The sequence below is a fragment of the Triturus cristatus genome, chromosome 2_1 (assembly GCF_964204655.1).
Source record: "Triturus cristatus chromosome 2_1, aTriCri1.1, whole genome shotgun sequence".
Taxonomy (NCBI): Eukaryota; Metazoa; Chordata; class Amphibia; order Caudata; family Salamandridae; genus Triturus; species Triturus cristatus.
In genome coordinates this window covers 1,165,127,577-1,165,145,852 of record NC_140581.1, presented here as the reverse complement: position 1 = coordinate 1,165,145,852, position 18,276 = coordinate 1,165,127,577, and the positions used below count along the sequence as shown (strand labels likewise).

The following is an 18,276-nucleotide window of genomic DNA, read 5'->3' as shown; positions in this document are numbered from 1 at the left end:
TTTAACAATATGCAGAGTGAAGTAGGAGAAGTAAGGGATCAAATTGATGTCTTATTAAAAAAACAGTGTAGGCAATTCATTAAACAAAATGGGCATAGGAGACAAAAAAGAGGATGAGAAGGTAGGGGTTAGAGGTACGATAAAGTCAGGAGCCTCTCGTAGTGAAACCACCTTTCAATAAAACTGCACCAGATGCTTTCAGAATCCTATATATTTTCACTTTCTTATTAGAGGTGTTGTTCAGATCTCCAAGACTAATAAAGTCCTCAACCAAATCTCATCTGAAGGTTCCATGGTCAACTTCCAGCTAGATAGAATTTCAAGCAGAGAGCAAGTGAAAGTCCTCAAAATCAAGAGTACTGCCCCATCATTCAAACCACAAGAATTCACAATAGTATGAAGAATGATAAGGAGTGGATTAATCTTTATATATCAAATCAATTCAGTGCATCACTTTCCCTCAAGATATCACATTCTTTGGACAACTTGAAAACAAATAAGTCAAACTCCCTATGTCTTAAGGCAATTCCAGAGTGGTTCGTGTTGTTCATCCTAAGCCTACACCGGTTCCAGGATGCTTGTTTCCAGTCCAGGGAAGACATGGCTTGGCAGTTAGGGCTGGACTGTTCCATGAGGCACAGGGTCAGACTGATTTGCATATGGCCATGTCTGAACTGGGGTGGTGGAGTGAGCTAAAGAATGATGATGGATTAAACTCAGATCAGTTGACTGGTGGTGAGTGTTTGATTTGCTCAAACGCTCCGTCCATCATCCCCTTTGGTATCGCTTTGTTCGCCCTAAGTTGGCAGGGTATGCCCAGACGTGGGTCCCTTGCTCACTTTGCCACTGGATTCAAGATAGCCTGGCTGATGAGGGTTGTGAACCCGAAACCAGTCCCAGGATGCTTGTTTCTGGTCCAGGGAAGACATGGCTTGGCAGTTAGGGCTGGACTGTTCCCATGAGGCACAGGGTCAGACTGATTTGCATATAACCATGTCTGAAATGGGGTGGTGGAGTGAGCTAAAGAATGTTGATGGATTAAACCCAGATCAGTTAACTGGGGGTGAGTGTTTGATTTGCTCAAACGCTCCGTCCATCATCCCCTTTGGTATCGCTTTGTTCGCCCTAAGTTGACAGGGTATGCCCAGACGTGGGTCCCTTGCTCACTTTGCCACTGGATTCAAGATAGCCAGGCTGATGAGGGTTGTGAACCTGAAACCGGTCCCAGAATGCTTGTTTCCGGTCCAGGGAAGACATGGCTTGGCAGTTAGGTCTGGACTGTTCCCATGAGGCACAGGGTCAGACTGATTTGCATATGGCCATGTCTGAACTGGGGTGGTGGAGTGAGCTAAAGAATGATGATGGATTAAACCCAGATCAGTTGACTGGGGGGTGAGTGTTTGATTTGCTCAAACGCTACGTTCATCATCCCCTTTGGTATCGCTTTGTTCGCCCTAAGTTGGCAGGGTATGCCCAGACGTGGGTCCCTTGCTCACTTTGCCACTGGATTCAAGATAGCCTGGCTGATGAGGGTTGTGAACCCGAAACCAGTCCCAGGATGCTTGTTTCCGGTCCAGGAAAGACATGGCTTGGCAGTCAGGGCTGGACTGTTCCCATGAGGCACAGGGTCAGACTGATTTACATATGGCCATGTCTGAACTGGGGTTGTGGAGAAAGCTAAAGAATGATGATGGATTAAACCCTGATCAGTTGACTTGGGGGTGAGTGTTTGATTTGCTCAAACGCTCCATCCATCATCCCCTTTGGTAACACATTTTGTCTGTCATTCCATAAAGTCAGTGGGATTGCACAACTTTATTCTTCTGTTATTTTGATCTCTAGAACATCTTTGAACTTTTTTCTCTATAGTGACTTTATATATAACGACCTAACAAGAATCTATCACAACATCTCAAAGTTCTGATGTCCATTTTTGCTTTCAGGACGTGTTTACCATGATTGTATTCATTTGCTACTGCTAGTTAATAACTGTAATATTATTCTTCAGAACATATATTATCAGATGAATGGCTAACTTAATTCAGTCTGAGCCATTTTGCACTTTCCCATTTCTGTTCCTTCTAGAGTGAACAGCAGGCCCTTATTATGTGTTTGCCTCACTCAAGAGCACTGAGTCCTAATCACGCCAAAGAATTTACATTTTCTACAACTTTATATTTGGGTCCTAAAACCTGGGACTGATTGCTCCTGTTAAGCATCTCTGATTCAATGACCCCCATTCTTTGGGAGGAGGCATTCATCCCGTTTCACCCCCTCAAGCCAGTTCCCCATCCTCTCCTTTTTCCCTTCCATTGAAGTCACCTTCTGCTATATATACCTTGATGTGGCTTTGAGATCCTTTAGTCTGACCATGAGAAGGATTCACACTGAGTGTTATTTTTTTTTTATCATGACACTATTCATCATCGCCAGCAGTACTCTGGACCCCAGCAGCCTCCAAGCTTTTGGAAGCAAAAAATACTTCTTTCTTCCCTTTAGTAGCATGTCTTTATTACAGCTAATTCACCCTCCAAATAAATACTACTATGACAAGAGTACCTTTTTGTGTCACTGCTGTCAATCTCAGACCACAAGGTAGCAAACATGTTTTGCTGTCACAACGCGGAGGAGCAGTAACTAACAAACAGCTAAATCTGCACATGACTAACAGAAAGTGGGGATCTTCCACTCCTTTCTCACCATTGCCACAGCAACAGTCATCTGCAGGAACATGTTGTAAGTGCTGATATTCTTCAGTGGTTTCCTCTGCCTGGAGGCCTCTCTCTTAAATAATCCACAGTATTTATTCCACAGTTCTCATAACTGTCGCAAGTCTTTCTGGCCCACCCAAAATCCGCATGGTCCCATTTTGCTTAACTGACACCACTGGGGTGGAGTCTTCATCATACACTCCATGGGATAAGGAGGCACCAGATAGGGCACAAAGTAAGATCTGCGACCACCTCCACTCCACTCGCCTTAAAACAACCCTGCACTCCAGTCTCACTGGTGTCATGGTGCCAAGTTGGGAGTCTGCTCTTGAGCCAGTATGAATGGTGACCACGTACAGAGTGGGTAGCCTTTGTTGTTCCTTTTCAAAACAAACATAAACACTTAAGATAGCCACCCTGCACTTTAGAAATACATTATAGGCAATAATTAATTCAGTGGCATATTGAGAATGGGAGAGCCCATTAGGACGAACTACGGGCGGACGATAGCAGCCCTGGAAGACAAAGTTAAACAATGGAACAGACTTCCACTTTCATTGGCGGACAGGGCTGCGATAGTAAAAATGGTACTTCTACCGAAATTCCTATATTTATTTAACAATATCCCAATAAAACCTCCCGCTGCTGTCTTCCGCAATATCAAGAGAATGGGAGAGCCAAGTCATTGCTTGGAATTCAGTGCTTAAGGCGAGGTAAAGAGAGGCAACTGCATCTCTCAAAACAGACAACTGACTTTTTGCAGGTGTAGGAGAATGGGAATGGTGAGAAAGCTGACACACCCATGCACCGGTAACATTACCGACCATAGAGTTAGTTAATACATCTCTTTCTTGTTCATGACCCTCTTTATGCACCCATTAAGTTGTGTCTGGGTCAACAACTAGCATTATTGGCCATCTCTGAGATCAGTAATGCCTTATGTGATTTGTGGTTCTGTATACTGATGCTACCAGGAATCTTCTTTACTTATCAAAACTTCATCCTTGCTCCATCCTACTACTTAAAACCAGAGACCCTGCTCCCAAATCCCCTTTCCCCGCATCTTTCTCTATCTGCTATTCCCAAAGGTTTGATGTCCCTTCTTTGAGATTGTGGCATCACATTTCCTATCGAAAAGTTTTGATACACTCCTCCAGTGTCACTGATGCAAGAGCACACACGTTTTTTGACTCGTACTTGCAGATGTGCTGAAATGCTCTATATGAACTTGTTGCACATAGTTTCATGGTATTTGCCTTTGCTACTTCAAGCGCTAGGCGTATCCAGGGCTATATCTTGTCCTTGCTTGGCTGACGTCTTTGTGAATTTAGCTATTTGAAATGAGGTTATTGAGGCACACTAGGATTTTGTGATTCAGTTTTTATAGACTTATGCACATGCACACCCACCTTTTGTATTTCTCTTAGCTCTACTGTTGGTTCTGTAATTTTCCTTTCTCCGAGTTTTTTTATGTAGTATCATATGTAAATGCATTGATCAATATAACCCGGAGTCCGGTTAATTCCCTCCTGATTCAGCCTATATGTTCTTCACTATCATAATAGAAGCTGCTCTCAGGGCCTTTTGTGGGTCTCTATTCCATCTGTTTCTATTCAAGTGTATTCATATATCATCTTTCTGGCAGGACGACGAATTAGATGGGGAGATGCAATGAGAAGATTAGGGTCTCGAGTTTGGATAAGAAAGTTAGAAGGGATGGTGCTAAACTGAGGTGAGCGGAGGCTATTCCAAAAGGAGCCTGCAAAAGACTAAACATCTTGTTTGCTTGTTTTTTCAGTCCCCGGTTTTGATACTTCTTGTATCATTGGTTGGTTACAATATGACAGGAGAAGCAAATATTACTGCCATTGAGGCAGTGTATGTGTATGACCTTAGAGATGATGCATAAGGATTTCATTTTGATGCGTGCTAGTACTGGGTGGCCATGAACGTTTTTTGAAGCACTGTGATGATAGTTTTATTCTCCATGACTGTGGACTCGGAGAGGCCAGTGAGAAGGGTATTGCCCCAGTGCATGTGCAAAGGATGAGAGCTTATGAGGTCATGGGTTGAATGGGTGCATTAGAAAGGGTTTTAACTTGCAAAGGAGTCTGAACTGGTAGCAGGCAATGTGGATTTTATTTTTAGTGAGGTTTTTGAAGCAAAGGCCTAGGTCAGTTCAAAACCAAAGACATTTGATAGGCTATGAAAGTGAGGAGAAGAATCCTCCTGATTGCATTCAGTTAACATTTCACAGTTTGTGGTTGAACTTTCCCATTATTGATGATTATGAATGCCATTTTTGAGCTGCAAGTAGGTGGGAGCCATCTAGGCTGAATGGAATATTCCTCTCCCTGCTCAGTGGGTCGTGGAACGCGGCAAGGATACCCGCTGTCACCACTGTTATTTGCGTTGGCCATTGAGCTACTGGCTGTACAGGCTAGACTGGGGCGTCATTACCAGGGACTGACCCTGCGGGCGCTGAACAATCTATATCCCTATATGCTGATGATCTACTAATTTTCCTGGCCAATACAGGAGTGGCGCTGGAAGGATCAACAAACCTGCTGCGGGTGTTCAGAGAGATTTCAGGGCTGGGAGTCAATTGGGGGAAGACTTGTCTCTTCCCGGTGATTCCAGTAGTGGCAGGCCCTGATCAGGTAGCGGGAATTCGGTGGAAACCGTCGTGTTTACCCTATCTTGGGACTAATATATATCATGCCCCTGCGGATCTGCTGGAAGGGAATGTGGGAAGGGCCTTGCACGGGCTGCGAGGGAACCTGACTCTCTCGGTTGCCGGAAGGGTGGCGCTCCTGAAGATGGTGGCGCTCCCCCGTCTGCTATATTGTTTTAGGACATTGCCGATTTGGATACCGGGGGCAATCTTCAGACAGATTAGATCAATGGTTAGCGGCTTCTTATGGGGAAATGGCAGAAGGCGGGTGGCGTTACCTACCATGATGAGACCCAGAGCGGATGGGGGTCTAGCGGTACCAGACTTTGAACTTTATTACTTGGTGGCTCACACAGGCGGTGGCTCGAGAATTTCGGGGCCCAGAGAGTCAAGAGGGTCGGTGGATCCTGCATCATGTACTCTCATTTACCATATAACAGCAACTCTTGCATCTTGGGTCGCTCACTGCCGAGGAGCGGACGTTGAGACAGTGCTGCAACCGGAGCCAAACGCAGAGCCAACATTAGTCGCCCATATGCACCGGAGATCCCCCTGGGCATGTGCACCACCCTCCCTTATGGGGGGGATTGGTCGGTGCTAGCAGACTGGGAGATGGTGGGAGTCCAGGTCATGGGGGATTTGTATGAAGATGGGGTGCTACTGCCTTTTCAAACATTGCAGGAAAGGTATGACCTGCCGCAAGGGGATTATTTGCTGCATGCAGCTCTGGTTTCAGCTATACAGCGCCACTGGAAGGAAGGGCTCTCAGAACCCCGGACTTCTATGGCGTGTCAATATGTAGTGATGGCGGCAGGGACATTTAAGGCGATTACATGTCTCTACAGGCGATTGGTTACGGAAGGCCTACACCCGCTGACGGAATTCCAGGGAAAGTGGGAGGAGGACCTTGGGAAGGAAATATCGGAAACAGCGTGGGCCCAATTGATTCGAAGGGCCTGGAAGAGTACACGGAATGCCAGGTTTCAATTAATACACTTCTTTATATTGCATAGGGCTTATTTAACCCCGGCCAAGATTAATCTATATTTTCAGACGGACACTGTCCAGTGCCCGCGCTGTAATTTAGGGGGGGCAGAGTTACCTCATATGCTGTGGACTTGTGGACAGTTGGGAACGTACTGGAAGGAGGTAGTCGAACTGCTTTTTGGAATTACAGGGCGGTACAAAAGGGGGTGGTGATGGACGGAGCATCAGAACCAATCAAACACTCACAGCCAGTCAAGAGATCTGGGTTTGATCCATCACCGTTCTTTAGCCCACTCTGCCTCCCCAGTTCAGACATGGCCATATGCAAATCAGTCTGACCCTGTGCCTCATGGGAACAGTCCAGCCCGAACTGCCAAGCCATGCCTTCCCTGGACCGGAAACAAACTTCCTAGGACCGGTTTCTGGCATTTCAGCCGTCTTCGGCCAGGCTTGCTTGAATCCAGTGGCAAAGTGAGCAAGGGACTCACGTCTGAGCATACCCTGCCAACTTATGGCGAACAAGGCGGTACAAAAGGGGGTGGTGATGGACGGAGCATCAGAACCAATCAAACACTCACAGCCAGTCAAGAGATCTGGGTTTGATCCATCACCGTTCTTTAGCCCACTCTGCCTCCCCAGTTCAGACATGGCCATATGCAAATCAGTCTGACCCTGTGCCTCATGGGAACAGTCCAGCCCGAACTGCCAAGCCATGCCTTCCCTGGACCGGAAACAAACTTCCTAGGACCGGTTTCTGGCATTTCAGCCGTCTTCGGCCAGGCTTGCTTGAATCCAGTGGCAAAGTGAGCAAGGGACTCACGTCTGAGCATACCCTGCCAACTTATGGCGAACAAGGCGGTACAAAAGGGGGTGGTGATGGACGGAGCATCAGAACCAATCAAACACTCACAGCCAGTCAAGAGATCTGGGTTTGATCCATCACCGTTCTTTAGCCCACTCTGCCTCCCCAGTTCAGACATGGCCATATGCAAATCAGTCTGACCCTGTGCCTCATGGGAACAGTCCAGCCCGAACTGCCAAGCCATGCCTTCCCTGGACCGGAAACAAACTTCCTAGGACCGGTTTCTGGCATTTCAGCCGTCTTCGGCCAGGCTTGCTTGAATCCAGTGGCAAAGTGAGCAAGGGACTCACGTCTGAGCATACCCTGCCAACTTATGGCGAACAAGGCGGTACAAAAGGGGGTGGTGATGGACGGAGCATCAGAACCAATCAAACACTCACAGCCAGTCAAGAGATCTGGGTTTGATCCATCACCGTTCTTTAGCCCACTCTGCCTCCCCAGTTCAGACATGGCCATATGCAAATCAGTCTGACCCTGTGCCTCATGGGAACAGTCCAGCCCGAACTGCCAAGCCATGCCTTCCCTGGACCGGAAACAAACTTCCTAGGACCGGTTTCTGGCATTTCAGCCGTCTTCGGCCAGGCTTGCTTGAATCCAGTGGCAAAGTGAGCAAGGGACTCACGTCTGAGCATACCCTGCCAACTTATGGCGAACAAGGCGGTACAAAAGGGGGTGGTGATGGACGGAGCATCAGAACCAATCAAACACTCACAGCCAGTCAAGAGATCTGGGTTTGATCCATCACCGTTCTTTAGCCCACTCTGCCTCCCCAGTTCAGACATGGCCATATGCAAATCAGTCTGACCCTGTGCCTCATGGGAAGAGTCCAGCCCGAACTGCCAAGCCATGCCTTCCCTGGTCGGAAACAAACTTCCTAGGACCGGTTTCTGGCATTTCAGCCGTCTTCGGCCAGGCTTGCTTGAATCCAGTGGCAAAGTGAGCAAGGGACTCACGTCTGAGCATACCCTGCCAACTTATGGCGAACAAGGCGGTACAAAAGGGGGTGGTGATGGACGGAGCATCAGAACCAATCAAACACTCACAGCCAGTCAAGAGATCTGGGTTTGATCCATCACCGTTCTTTGGAATTACAGAGCGCCACATACACTGACATGGGTACCTGTATATTACATTGGTTTCCACATACTCCTAAGACAAAACTCACGAGCAAGGTTCAGGACCTAGGCCTACTGCTGGCTAAGAGAGAGATTACAGCCCAATGGAAGTCACGACGAGGGCCTACTATAGGGAAGTGGAAATCGGAGCTACTCAAATGGGCCAAAAGTGAGAGTACAGTTAGATTGCCACAGGCTATACGTGCTAATAATGAGAAGGCGATGGAAGCAGCAAGAGCGTGGGAAGCCCTAGTGATAGCATTACAAATACCTGAAACTGACTCGGCGGTGGGCCCTGCAGGGGAGGCTCCAGTAGGTTCCCCTTGATCGATCAAGGAGCAGAGATGGTAATAAGGGCCTAGCCCTGTGGTGAGTGAATGGGGTAGTGTGGGATGTACGAAGAACAGTAGGTATTGTCCCCTAAAATATCCCGAAAAGAGTTTTGAAGGAACTGATAAACATATAAGATTATGCAATCAGAAGTCTGGACACACCGGAGGCAGAGGGAGGGGGGAGGGAGTTTGATTGCGATGGTTTGTTGTTAATTTTATGGCTTACATTACAAAAAAGTTAGCGTAAAAGAACTGACAATGTGATCCTATTAATGCAGGTGTGTGTACATCCAGCTGTCTGCTGTGAAGTGACCTATATTGTATTAGATTGTAAAGAAGGAATGGCTAGTCATGAGAAACTATGGTAGCACAGGGACTGATGATATGATGTAAGGTACAAATGTTAATCACTGATGTACGATTGCAATGTGTGGATTTATAAAACAATAAAAACAGATTTAAAAAAAAAATAGGCTGAATGGAATGTGTGCAATATTTTAGATGGTGCATGTCAACTTCATAAGACTACTTGAGATAGAGTAGTCTATCATCCTCATTGGAGAAGCATGATCTTTTGATCAGCGGGAAATATCTCTACTGACTCCATCTAGAGACTAAAAATATTAGGGTCTAGGATGGAACCACATGACCCCTTATTTGACTGGGCAGGATTTTGAAGAGTCCTTTTGAACAAATTGTCTTTTTACAAGAACGAGATTAACCATTTCAAAGATACCCAGGTGTAGAAAAGTTTTGAGTAGTACATGATGGTCAACACTGCAAGTCACCGAGACTTTGAGGGTGAACAGGAGCCAAAGATCCTCTTTGTTCTTTACACTTTATTGTCCATGGATTGAAGAGTGCATACAACTAGGTGACAACTAACATTTGCAATTCACTTGATGTGCAATGTTACATTAGACATGAAAGTGAATGAAAGAAAAGCAATGCCAATTGCAAGCTCTTGACAAAGGTGGACCAGTGACCAAGAGATGGGATATGAAAAAGTGGGGAATGAAGGCCTGGGGAAGGATATTAAAAATAATGGATGTGTAGGTACCCCAGGTCCCAGTGTCTTTCAAAGGATGGGGTAGTTTTTGAGTGGCTGGTCAGTCTACTATAACATAAATCATCAGGATTGGTCAAAAGCAAGTAGGGTATTTAGGCACTTAAATTAACTGAGGTGTAATAGAAAGTACAACTATTCAATAATAAAGAGGATCCAGATATTAGATATGTAGGAAAGTAGTATCTGCTTCTTATGGTTACCCCCACTTTTTGCTGATGTCACACTGTTTTTGGCCTAGTCTGACTGGGATCCTGCTATCCAGGACCCCAGTCTATCTGCTTTCTCCTGTAAATTGATATGCATGTACTTTAGGTATACTCCAGATTGGATTCTGGGGTACCCTTATCAGTCCCTAGTATATGGTACACCATGTACCCAGGGCATAGGTACCCCAGAGGCCTCCCCTGTGCTGAAGTATGTATTATGCCACCCATGAGAGGCCATCCAAATTGACACGACAGGCCTGCTACTGCAGACTGTGTAAGATGGTGCTTGCACCACTTACTGAGATAAAGGTTCACTATATCTATCTAAATCACTACACTTAAATTCCTATCAGGCACCCCTATGGCAAGCCTTAACAATCCTGAAGGCAGGGTATTGTGTTTTACGTGAGAGGGTGCCCCGGCATAAGCAGAGCCCCTCTACAGCCTTCGGAGACCATTCTTGTTGTCTGTGATGCAGCCAGACATATATGTTTAGGTGCATTATAACCTCGCGGTAAACACTAACTTTAAAACGGCTACTTAGAAACATGTCGTGTTTGGTGTCAAACACCTTGGAATCATACCTCCACGCCATTAACTGGTGTGGGAGGTATGATTCCACCCTTCTAAATGGACATATGTGGGTCACCGGTATACCCGGTACCAGCTTTCTCAACCTGGGCAGCACAAAATGGATGCTGCCAGCAACAGACACGCTTCTGCTCTCCTACTGCTGAGCCAAGCTCGCGCAGAGGAAGGCATGACAATAGGCATCCTGTCACATGGAGGTGTAACCACCTCCCAGACAGGATTTAGTGTATTGGGGCTGGGTGGGTGCACTCTCAGAGTGGCAGAAAGTCTGCAGTGGGGGCACATTTGGTGTTCTATGCATAGTCCAGCTCAAACCAGTTCCAGGAGCCATTTGCTCCTGCTCTGGCATGAAACTGGACAAAGGGCATGGGTGTAGCCACCCCTTTGTCCTGCCCCTTCCCCTGGGAGGGTCCACAGAATCTATCCAACCCCTTCCCATGGGTATAAAGTGGGTTACCTGGCTACAGGACTTTAGATTTTACCTGGACAAGATTCTGCTGAGAAGAAACCAAGTACTTTGACTGCCTGCACGACGCTGGACGACTGAAGAATCTCCCTTGGAGTAAAGGAGTTACTCCCCTGCAAAAACAGGCACCTAAACGCATCTGACCGGTTTGCTTCTCCCAAGCTCCTGAGGCCTCCGAAGATTTCAGCAACACAGGAGGTGGGTTCCCGAAGGTCCCTGAAGTCGATCTGCCCTCTCAGCAATTCCGAGACCAGTATCCCTTGTGGGGACCGTGCAACCCTGTGCACCGCGTACTTTTGCAAGTGCATGTGCTTAGTGACGATTCCTGAGCCTGTGCTTTGGACTCAGTGTAGTCCCAACCCCGAGCAGTATTTACACCGAAGATATCCGGCCTCCACTCTCCGAGTGTCCTGTGGGTTGGTCTCCTTGCGATCCCTGGTCCGTTGGCCTGTGGGTCCTATCGAGGGTGACCTTGTGAATTCTTGGGCTTACCTGGTTGCTCCAGACGTGCCTTGACTCTCCATTGCTTGGAGAGTCCCCTGGAACTTGCTGGTCCACACTGTAACCTGTTTCCTCTGACCGCGTGGGTTGCAGTTGCCAAGGCTTGTTGGTGCTCCAGCCAGACATCGACCCCGCAGCTCTCGACATTCTTCGTGGGACAGCTCACCTCCGGACTTTGGTCGTCCTCGACGTCTCCTGGTCCCCGTGGCTGCAGAGTCAGGCAACCCTTCTTTGCACCTGAAGCACCCAACATCGGTGGACATTCGACTACTGAGCCACTGGTCACCAGAAGTGACCCAAACTCTGTCTCCTCTGCTTTCAGGTTCATCCCACCCTGAATCCAGGCTTGTATTCCTCCAGACACTCTTCGCCTTCCTGGCAGCAGTACTTCTTTGCCACTCTTCATTGAAAACGACAAAGGTTTCCGACGCCACTTGACACCTATGCACCCGACTCCTCTGGGATAGGTAACACAGGTACCTTGATACTCACTGGTGGGTTGGCCTTAGAACCTCCTATGTTCCAAAGGGTTTGCTCGAAGTCCTCTTAGAAGTGTCCTTAACATGTAATTTTCCATCCGCGACTTTCCCATAGAGTTGTACGGAGCACGCGTCTGTGTTTCCTCACTGCACCCCCCCTTCCGTGGGCTCCTTGTGTCACTCCTCTGGGTGGTTCCTTGGGGTCCCAGCGATTTTACGTGCCCTAGGCCCTGTGTCTAGTCAAGTCGTTGTTGTTGTACCATTTTTTTAGTATATGGTTCGTCTCCCTCTGGATCCCGCTGTGTATTGTGCTATTTACGAGTGTTCTATTGATTCAGTATTGTGTGCTTTATGCCCTAGTCTCACATAGAGACTAGTAGAGAGTGTTCTATTAATAAATACATATTTTTATATAACCACTGTGTGGTTCTCCTTTCATTTAGTCATTTAGGAGGTGATATTCTGGTAAAACAAGCTGTTTTACATTCCTTCAAGATTAAGCCTGAAGGCTGCTCTCCATAGCTACCACTATGATAGCTTTCATAAAGGTTATCTTTGACCTCATACATCATAAGGGTCGTGTGGACTGGTACAAGGTGCCCACTTTAATTAGTGGACAGCATATACCAACCCACCTTCTCACAAGATTTATCTGTGTACGAATATTGACACAGTATATAGCTGAATAAGCGGTCAACATCCCGGTGAAGGCTCTAAATTGTACAGCCAAAACTATGATTTCATAGTTGATGATGGAAAATGAATGAGACTCTAGTGAGTGTAGAGAGTGAAGAAACAGAAAGGTAGAAGAGACATTCAACTAAAGAGTTGCTCAACATCCAGTAGAAGACTCCCCACCAAGTTTTTGTTATGTATTTACAGTATGAACGAGTGGTCTGCTTGGGTTACTTATTCTTAATTCATTTTATATGTATTAGATGTGACACTTAAATGCTGGTGCCCGTGTTTTTCATTAGATTGTTTTTTTAATGAAACTTGAATTTGTATAGTAGACAATAGATTTCTGGGCTATAAATGTGAAGGGACAGTTATCAATATATTTATGGCGTCTGTCTGCTGTTAGTCATGCTTTTCCGGTTTCCTTGCAAATGTATCCTGAGAAGGGGGACCTGTTTGAGTCATTTTTATTCTAGAGAATGGCATTTTGTTTGTCAGTAAATAAACATCCTCCATTAAATTTGCCCTTTCCTCTATTGTCCTGCTCCTTCTTGTTATAGTTGCCTTAGTCCTCAGTTTCCCATCCATTCTCTTATGTATCCAATCTGACACACACCTTGGATTCTATTTATTATGTAAAGTTTGTTGTAAACGTAATTATTTAAGTAGCAGCATATATAACTGGTGTGCAGCGGAGTGAGACTGGCATTTACGGTCTTTCAGCAGCATCTGCTTTGGAGTCAGTAACTTCCACTCTTGTTAGACAGATACTGAAGTGTGGGGGCCCACCTTGTACGGAGGAGGAAGCTGGAGGTAGTGTTAGTAAATTGAACAAGTGAGGTTGATGAGGAACATGGGTACTAGTGGCGGGAGGCGATATCAGTAAAGGAAATGGGGGAGGAGAGAGTTACACACGAGTGTGACATTGCTCCTACAAAGTTGATTACAGAAGGACTTACTTGATATATAGGAGACAGATTCGCAAAGGGAGTCCCAGGGACACGTGGAGACACAAAGAGCACGACAAGGGGAGTGGGATATTGCTTGTTTTTGGTGGACCGAGGATGTTTACTTCTGTGATGTGTCTAGTTGGAGGGCGGGGTTATTGAAGGTCACATCGGTGGCTCCCTTGCCACACCTTAGTGGACAATTGAGATAATTCAATCTTTGATATACACTGCGGTACATGGAGCAAAAGCACTTTAATGACCTACATACATGTAAGCACATCCAGCACATACAACATCGTGTTATTTGTAAAGTAGCCAGCTGAATCAGACCAACACCTGCCATAGACAGCAAACAGCCATGCTGGCTACCCCCGGGATTTATTTGGGTTGAGTGATTTTCAGATCTAGACACTAACATTAACCAGAATTGATGTCAAGATAATGCATTGTTTATCCCCAAGTCATAAAAGCAATGCTAATCACTCTGTTGCATACATGTCCTTGAAAAACATTAAATATGATAACTTAATTTGTGGATTCCGTCAAACTCCCACCCAATTAAGAGGCTTTCTGAGAGAAGCAGTCGCTGTGCTCAGCAGGCGTCTACATGACTAGAAATCTAAGCAGCAGGATTAACGCCAGAACCTCGTTTTCCTTCTTTGCTTGGAGGACCAGCTTTGTTTAAAAAATTGTGCATGAAAATGAAATGAAATATAGCTATTTCTTTTTTTTGACCGAGTATCGTTTGGAATGCTTGTGACAAGTAATGTCTTGCATCTGAAAAGCATGTCTGCAAAGACATGTTTCTGCAGGGACTGATATATTGTCAATTTTCTTTTCACAGTTTGCAACTTCATGTCTCATGAAAAGTGTCGGAAGCATGTGAAGATCTTGTGCGCATGTCTGGCTCCCAGCGCAGTGCGGGTGAGTCAACTGTAGCATGCCAATGCTTTGCTGGTCATAAAATAATTTGTTATTTTTAGCTTCTGTTTAGGTCTGGCATTAGCCAAGACCTTTTCGTTTTAATAAATATATATATCACTATCATCATCATGTTGAAATATTAATCATAGCTGCCCAGTTTTCAGATTGCTTAGGCGTGACATTTCCTTATTTTCAGGGCGAGTATGCTTGATATTTTACGGTTAGTGTGAGCCATATATTGAGATACATTTAACAAATAACTATGCCCTTTTGCGTAAGGTAATAGTATAGCAGACCTGTGACGTTTGTGTAAAGTCACTAATACACACATACCAACATGTGGAAGAGATTTTGCAAAACTGAAGATTAATTTATTTTCCCATTGACGTTGTGGGAGTAAAACTGTGGAAATTTACCTTTTTAGGAGTACATTGGTGCATGGTCACCCTTTTGTTCACGGGTTGAAAGGCCAACAAAATAGAGATCAGCACTGGAGTTGTAAATAAATAAAAAGTTTATTAATCAGACATTTTCTTATGCTTTAATAGGGGCACGATAAACATCATGTATATCGATGAACATTATATTGCTGACTTCTCGATCTATTACTAAACGGGCATTTACATTTTGGATATTCGTTTTAGATGGTAGACAAGTAGTACAAGTGGAAATACAGAGGTTAATGTTAATGTCAATGTTACCGGATTTCTAGAGCGCATGGCTGCCCGTGAGCGTCCCCGCGCTGAACAAGTACAGATGGAATCAGAAGGGAAGCTCACGGGAACAACCAGGTCTTCAGCGATTTACGAAATGTCAGATGGTTGGGTTGTGGGAACAAAGCATTGGCCCGCATTGGATACATAAAAAACAAGAGAAGAGAACTGCAATAATTATGAACAAGGCCGATAATATTTTTAAGCCCCATACAGAAAATATGTCCCAGAACCATCCAGCCCAAGTCCATGTTCCTGAGTCTTGATGTATCTCAGTAGCTATTTTGTGTAGTTTGGAGATGACCGCATATACAGAAGGTGAATTGTCCGGTGTGAAGACACAACAGCTGGATCTGATGATACAGCATGCTTCAGTCTATATTGTTCCCATGTGGTCTCTGTCTGGTCGACTACAGAGACATCGATTGCACGTTTTCCCCTACTACCAGCATAGTGAATAATTGCAAATCTTGACGGTAGGTTGGGGGAGCTAAAAATACAGGTGGTAGAAGGAAGGCTATGTAACCGGTACCAGGCCAGCCTGGAGGTAGGAAGTAGTATGCCCTAGTTCCGCAAGCAAAATAAGTGTGACGTGATGCAAGGAAGCTGCTTCGGCCTCTCGTAGACATCTGCAACACTGTAGTACAGTTACTGTGGCCCACTGGCACATCGCCTGTACTTTGTACACAAAGGGGCCAGTGGTCATGGCAACAGAGATAACAAGGGGTCCATTTCCTTTAGCCGACCTAGAATTTGGATACACATAGTTTGTTGCTGCACTTCCTTTACTATATTCTTCCATTTCTAAAGCAGTCCCTTTTGCTTATGAGTCCCCATCTTCGTTAGGGTAACAGACTTTGTTCATTAGAGGCATATAGAGGTTTGAACCAAGCTGGGCATGAGCCTTTGAAAGAAAAAGGCATTGGTGACAACGGGATTCCTTTTATGTTCTGATGAGGCGGAATCTTGCCACAAACCCAACAGTTATTAGTATTGCTTAGCTGGTGTGTCTGATGCAACATTTGAAGAAATGAATTGTTTCTCAGATTTTGCCGGTATCCCTGTTCATGTTGCGGCAAATCAAAATGCTCTTTTGCAGCAAGTGATGTAACTGTAATGTTAGGTGAGGAGGCTCCAGGCATTACTTCCTATACTATCCACATTACAGTAGCGATAATGACAGCAGTCAAAGTCAGACCAAGTATGCAGATTGTACAGCTGTTGCACGTTGTTGCAGCGATCTCCTTCTTCATAGGCGAGCTCATTTTCATCGGCAAACAACAAAATAGATGATGCCCTAAGGTCCTGGGTAGGCGTTGGTTCTTCACTAACGTTGGGATGAGTAGTCACTAAAAGGCTACACCCATTTGTAGTCCGTCTATAACCAACCAGGACAGTGGCTCAAACAGTCTCTTTCTGCGATGAATTGTCTTTCTTCCTGGATTGGAGCAGATAGCTAGATGTACCAGGGATCGCGTGGTCTGGGAAGACTTCCTCAGGTCTTGGGGGTGATACAGCTCGCCATCTCTCGGTGACCAAAATGTCGCGATGATCTGTCAGCACAGCAGGGCTCACGAAGGAAGAGCTTCCCGCACCTGCTGATAAATAGAAGACAAGCTGTCAGTTAACTGGGACAAATAGTCACTCATCAACATGTCTGGGGTACCTAATACTGGTGCAGAACAAAGAGCTTGACGTAACTGTTGGAAGGCGCTCTGACACTCAGCAGTCCATGGGAGGGGCATCGGAGTGTCTAGTCAAAAGGGCTAACAAAGGTTTAATAATGTGTGAAAAAATTGCCTACAAAAAGAAGTGAGGCCAATCAATGTACAAACATCCTTCTGAGTGCGGGGTACAGAAGTATCTAAAATGGTCTGAATGTGATCTGGTGCCAGTGTACGTCCCAAGAACACCAGAGTGGCATCCTCATTGATTAGACAGGATCTCTCAACCATTGCATAATTGTTATTTAAAATAACACGCACACCTTCCGGAGAACAAAGTTTTGTTTCACAAAAATATTTAAGCATATCGATACCCACAATGTTGTCCGGCGTGTTAGGGCAAAGCAAAAATGAACATGCTGCAGTGAATTTGTCAAGTCCAAATTCAAGTGGCTGTGAAAGCGGGCTAGGTGTAGGTGTCCCATTGAATCCTATCGATGTTATCATTGTGCCGAACAGGGGAGCCCTAGGAACCAATTTTTAAACCGCACATTATGGGTAGCCCCTGTGTCAACCAGAAAGTGATCAGTAAATCCCAAGATGTTTGCGTTAATATAAGGACCCATTTGATCTACTGGCACCTCAACCGGTTCCTTACCCCATTCTAGGCATCCCTATGCATAATTGGAATCCGCAAGGGCATCAGCAGAATAATCAGACATTTGATATTGATTTCGTCTATCAAAAGTATTAGAGTAATTTGGTCCTTGTTCAACTGCTTCAAATCTGGGGCAAGCTCCTGTACCTCCCCTGTTTCCTGAATTCCCTGGGCATCCTCTCATACTTCCCCTTCCCCGCTGATACCGCTGACCGCGCAAAAGAGGGTACTCAGAACGCTAATGCCTGGTTTCTTTACAATAAGCACACTGATCAGGGGACAAATTTGCTCGAGGGAGAGGGGGTATTCCAGGTGTATGCATTGCATGTCCGCCTCTTCCACTTCCCCTAAACGGTGGACCATATATTTGAGCCAACATAACTTTTGTCTTTAAGGCTTTATCCTTCTTATCCTCCCTGCCTTTTTCAGGGAAACTGGGGAAGACGTGGTCCAAGAAAGCTCGCTGGCCTTTAAGCGACTAGCTATTTCCGGTAACATGTTAGCGACAAATTTATCGACAAACAAATGCTGACTGTATCCTCAGCCAATGACTGACCACTAAAATCATGAAATGTTTCCTCAAACCTTAAAAAGAAATCAGAAACTATCTCATCCTTTTTCTGTTTACAGGACGCTAACGTAATCCAATCTATTTTCTTAGGAGGTATGAGAGTCTTTAACTTAGTCACAATAGCT

General features: G+C 45.5%; 1 protein-coding gene across 2 annotated transcripts in view; it reads left to right on the top strand.

Annotated features, from left to right (window-relative positions):
* DGKQ (diacylglycerol kinase theta) overlaps positions 1-18,276 on the top strand; it is a 1,093,519-nt gene that overhangs the window by 276,011 nt on the left and 799,232 nt on the right. For both annotated transcript variants that reach the window (XM_085636612.1, XM_085636613.1), the window contains exon 2: positions 14,466-14,545. In XM_085636612.1, coding sequence (XP_085492738.1) covers positions 14,466-14,545 — 80 coding nt within the window. The remainder of the gene's footprint in view (positions 1-14,465; positions 14,546-18,276) is intronic.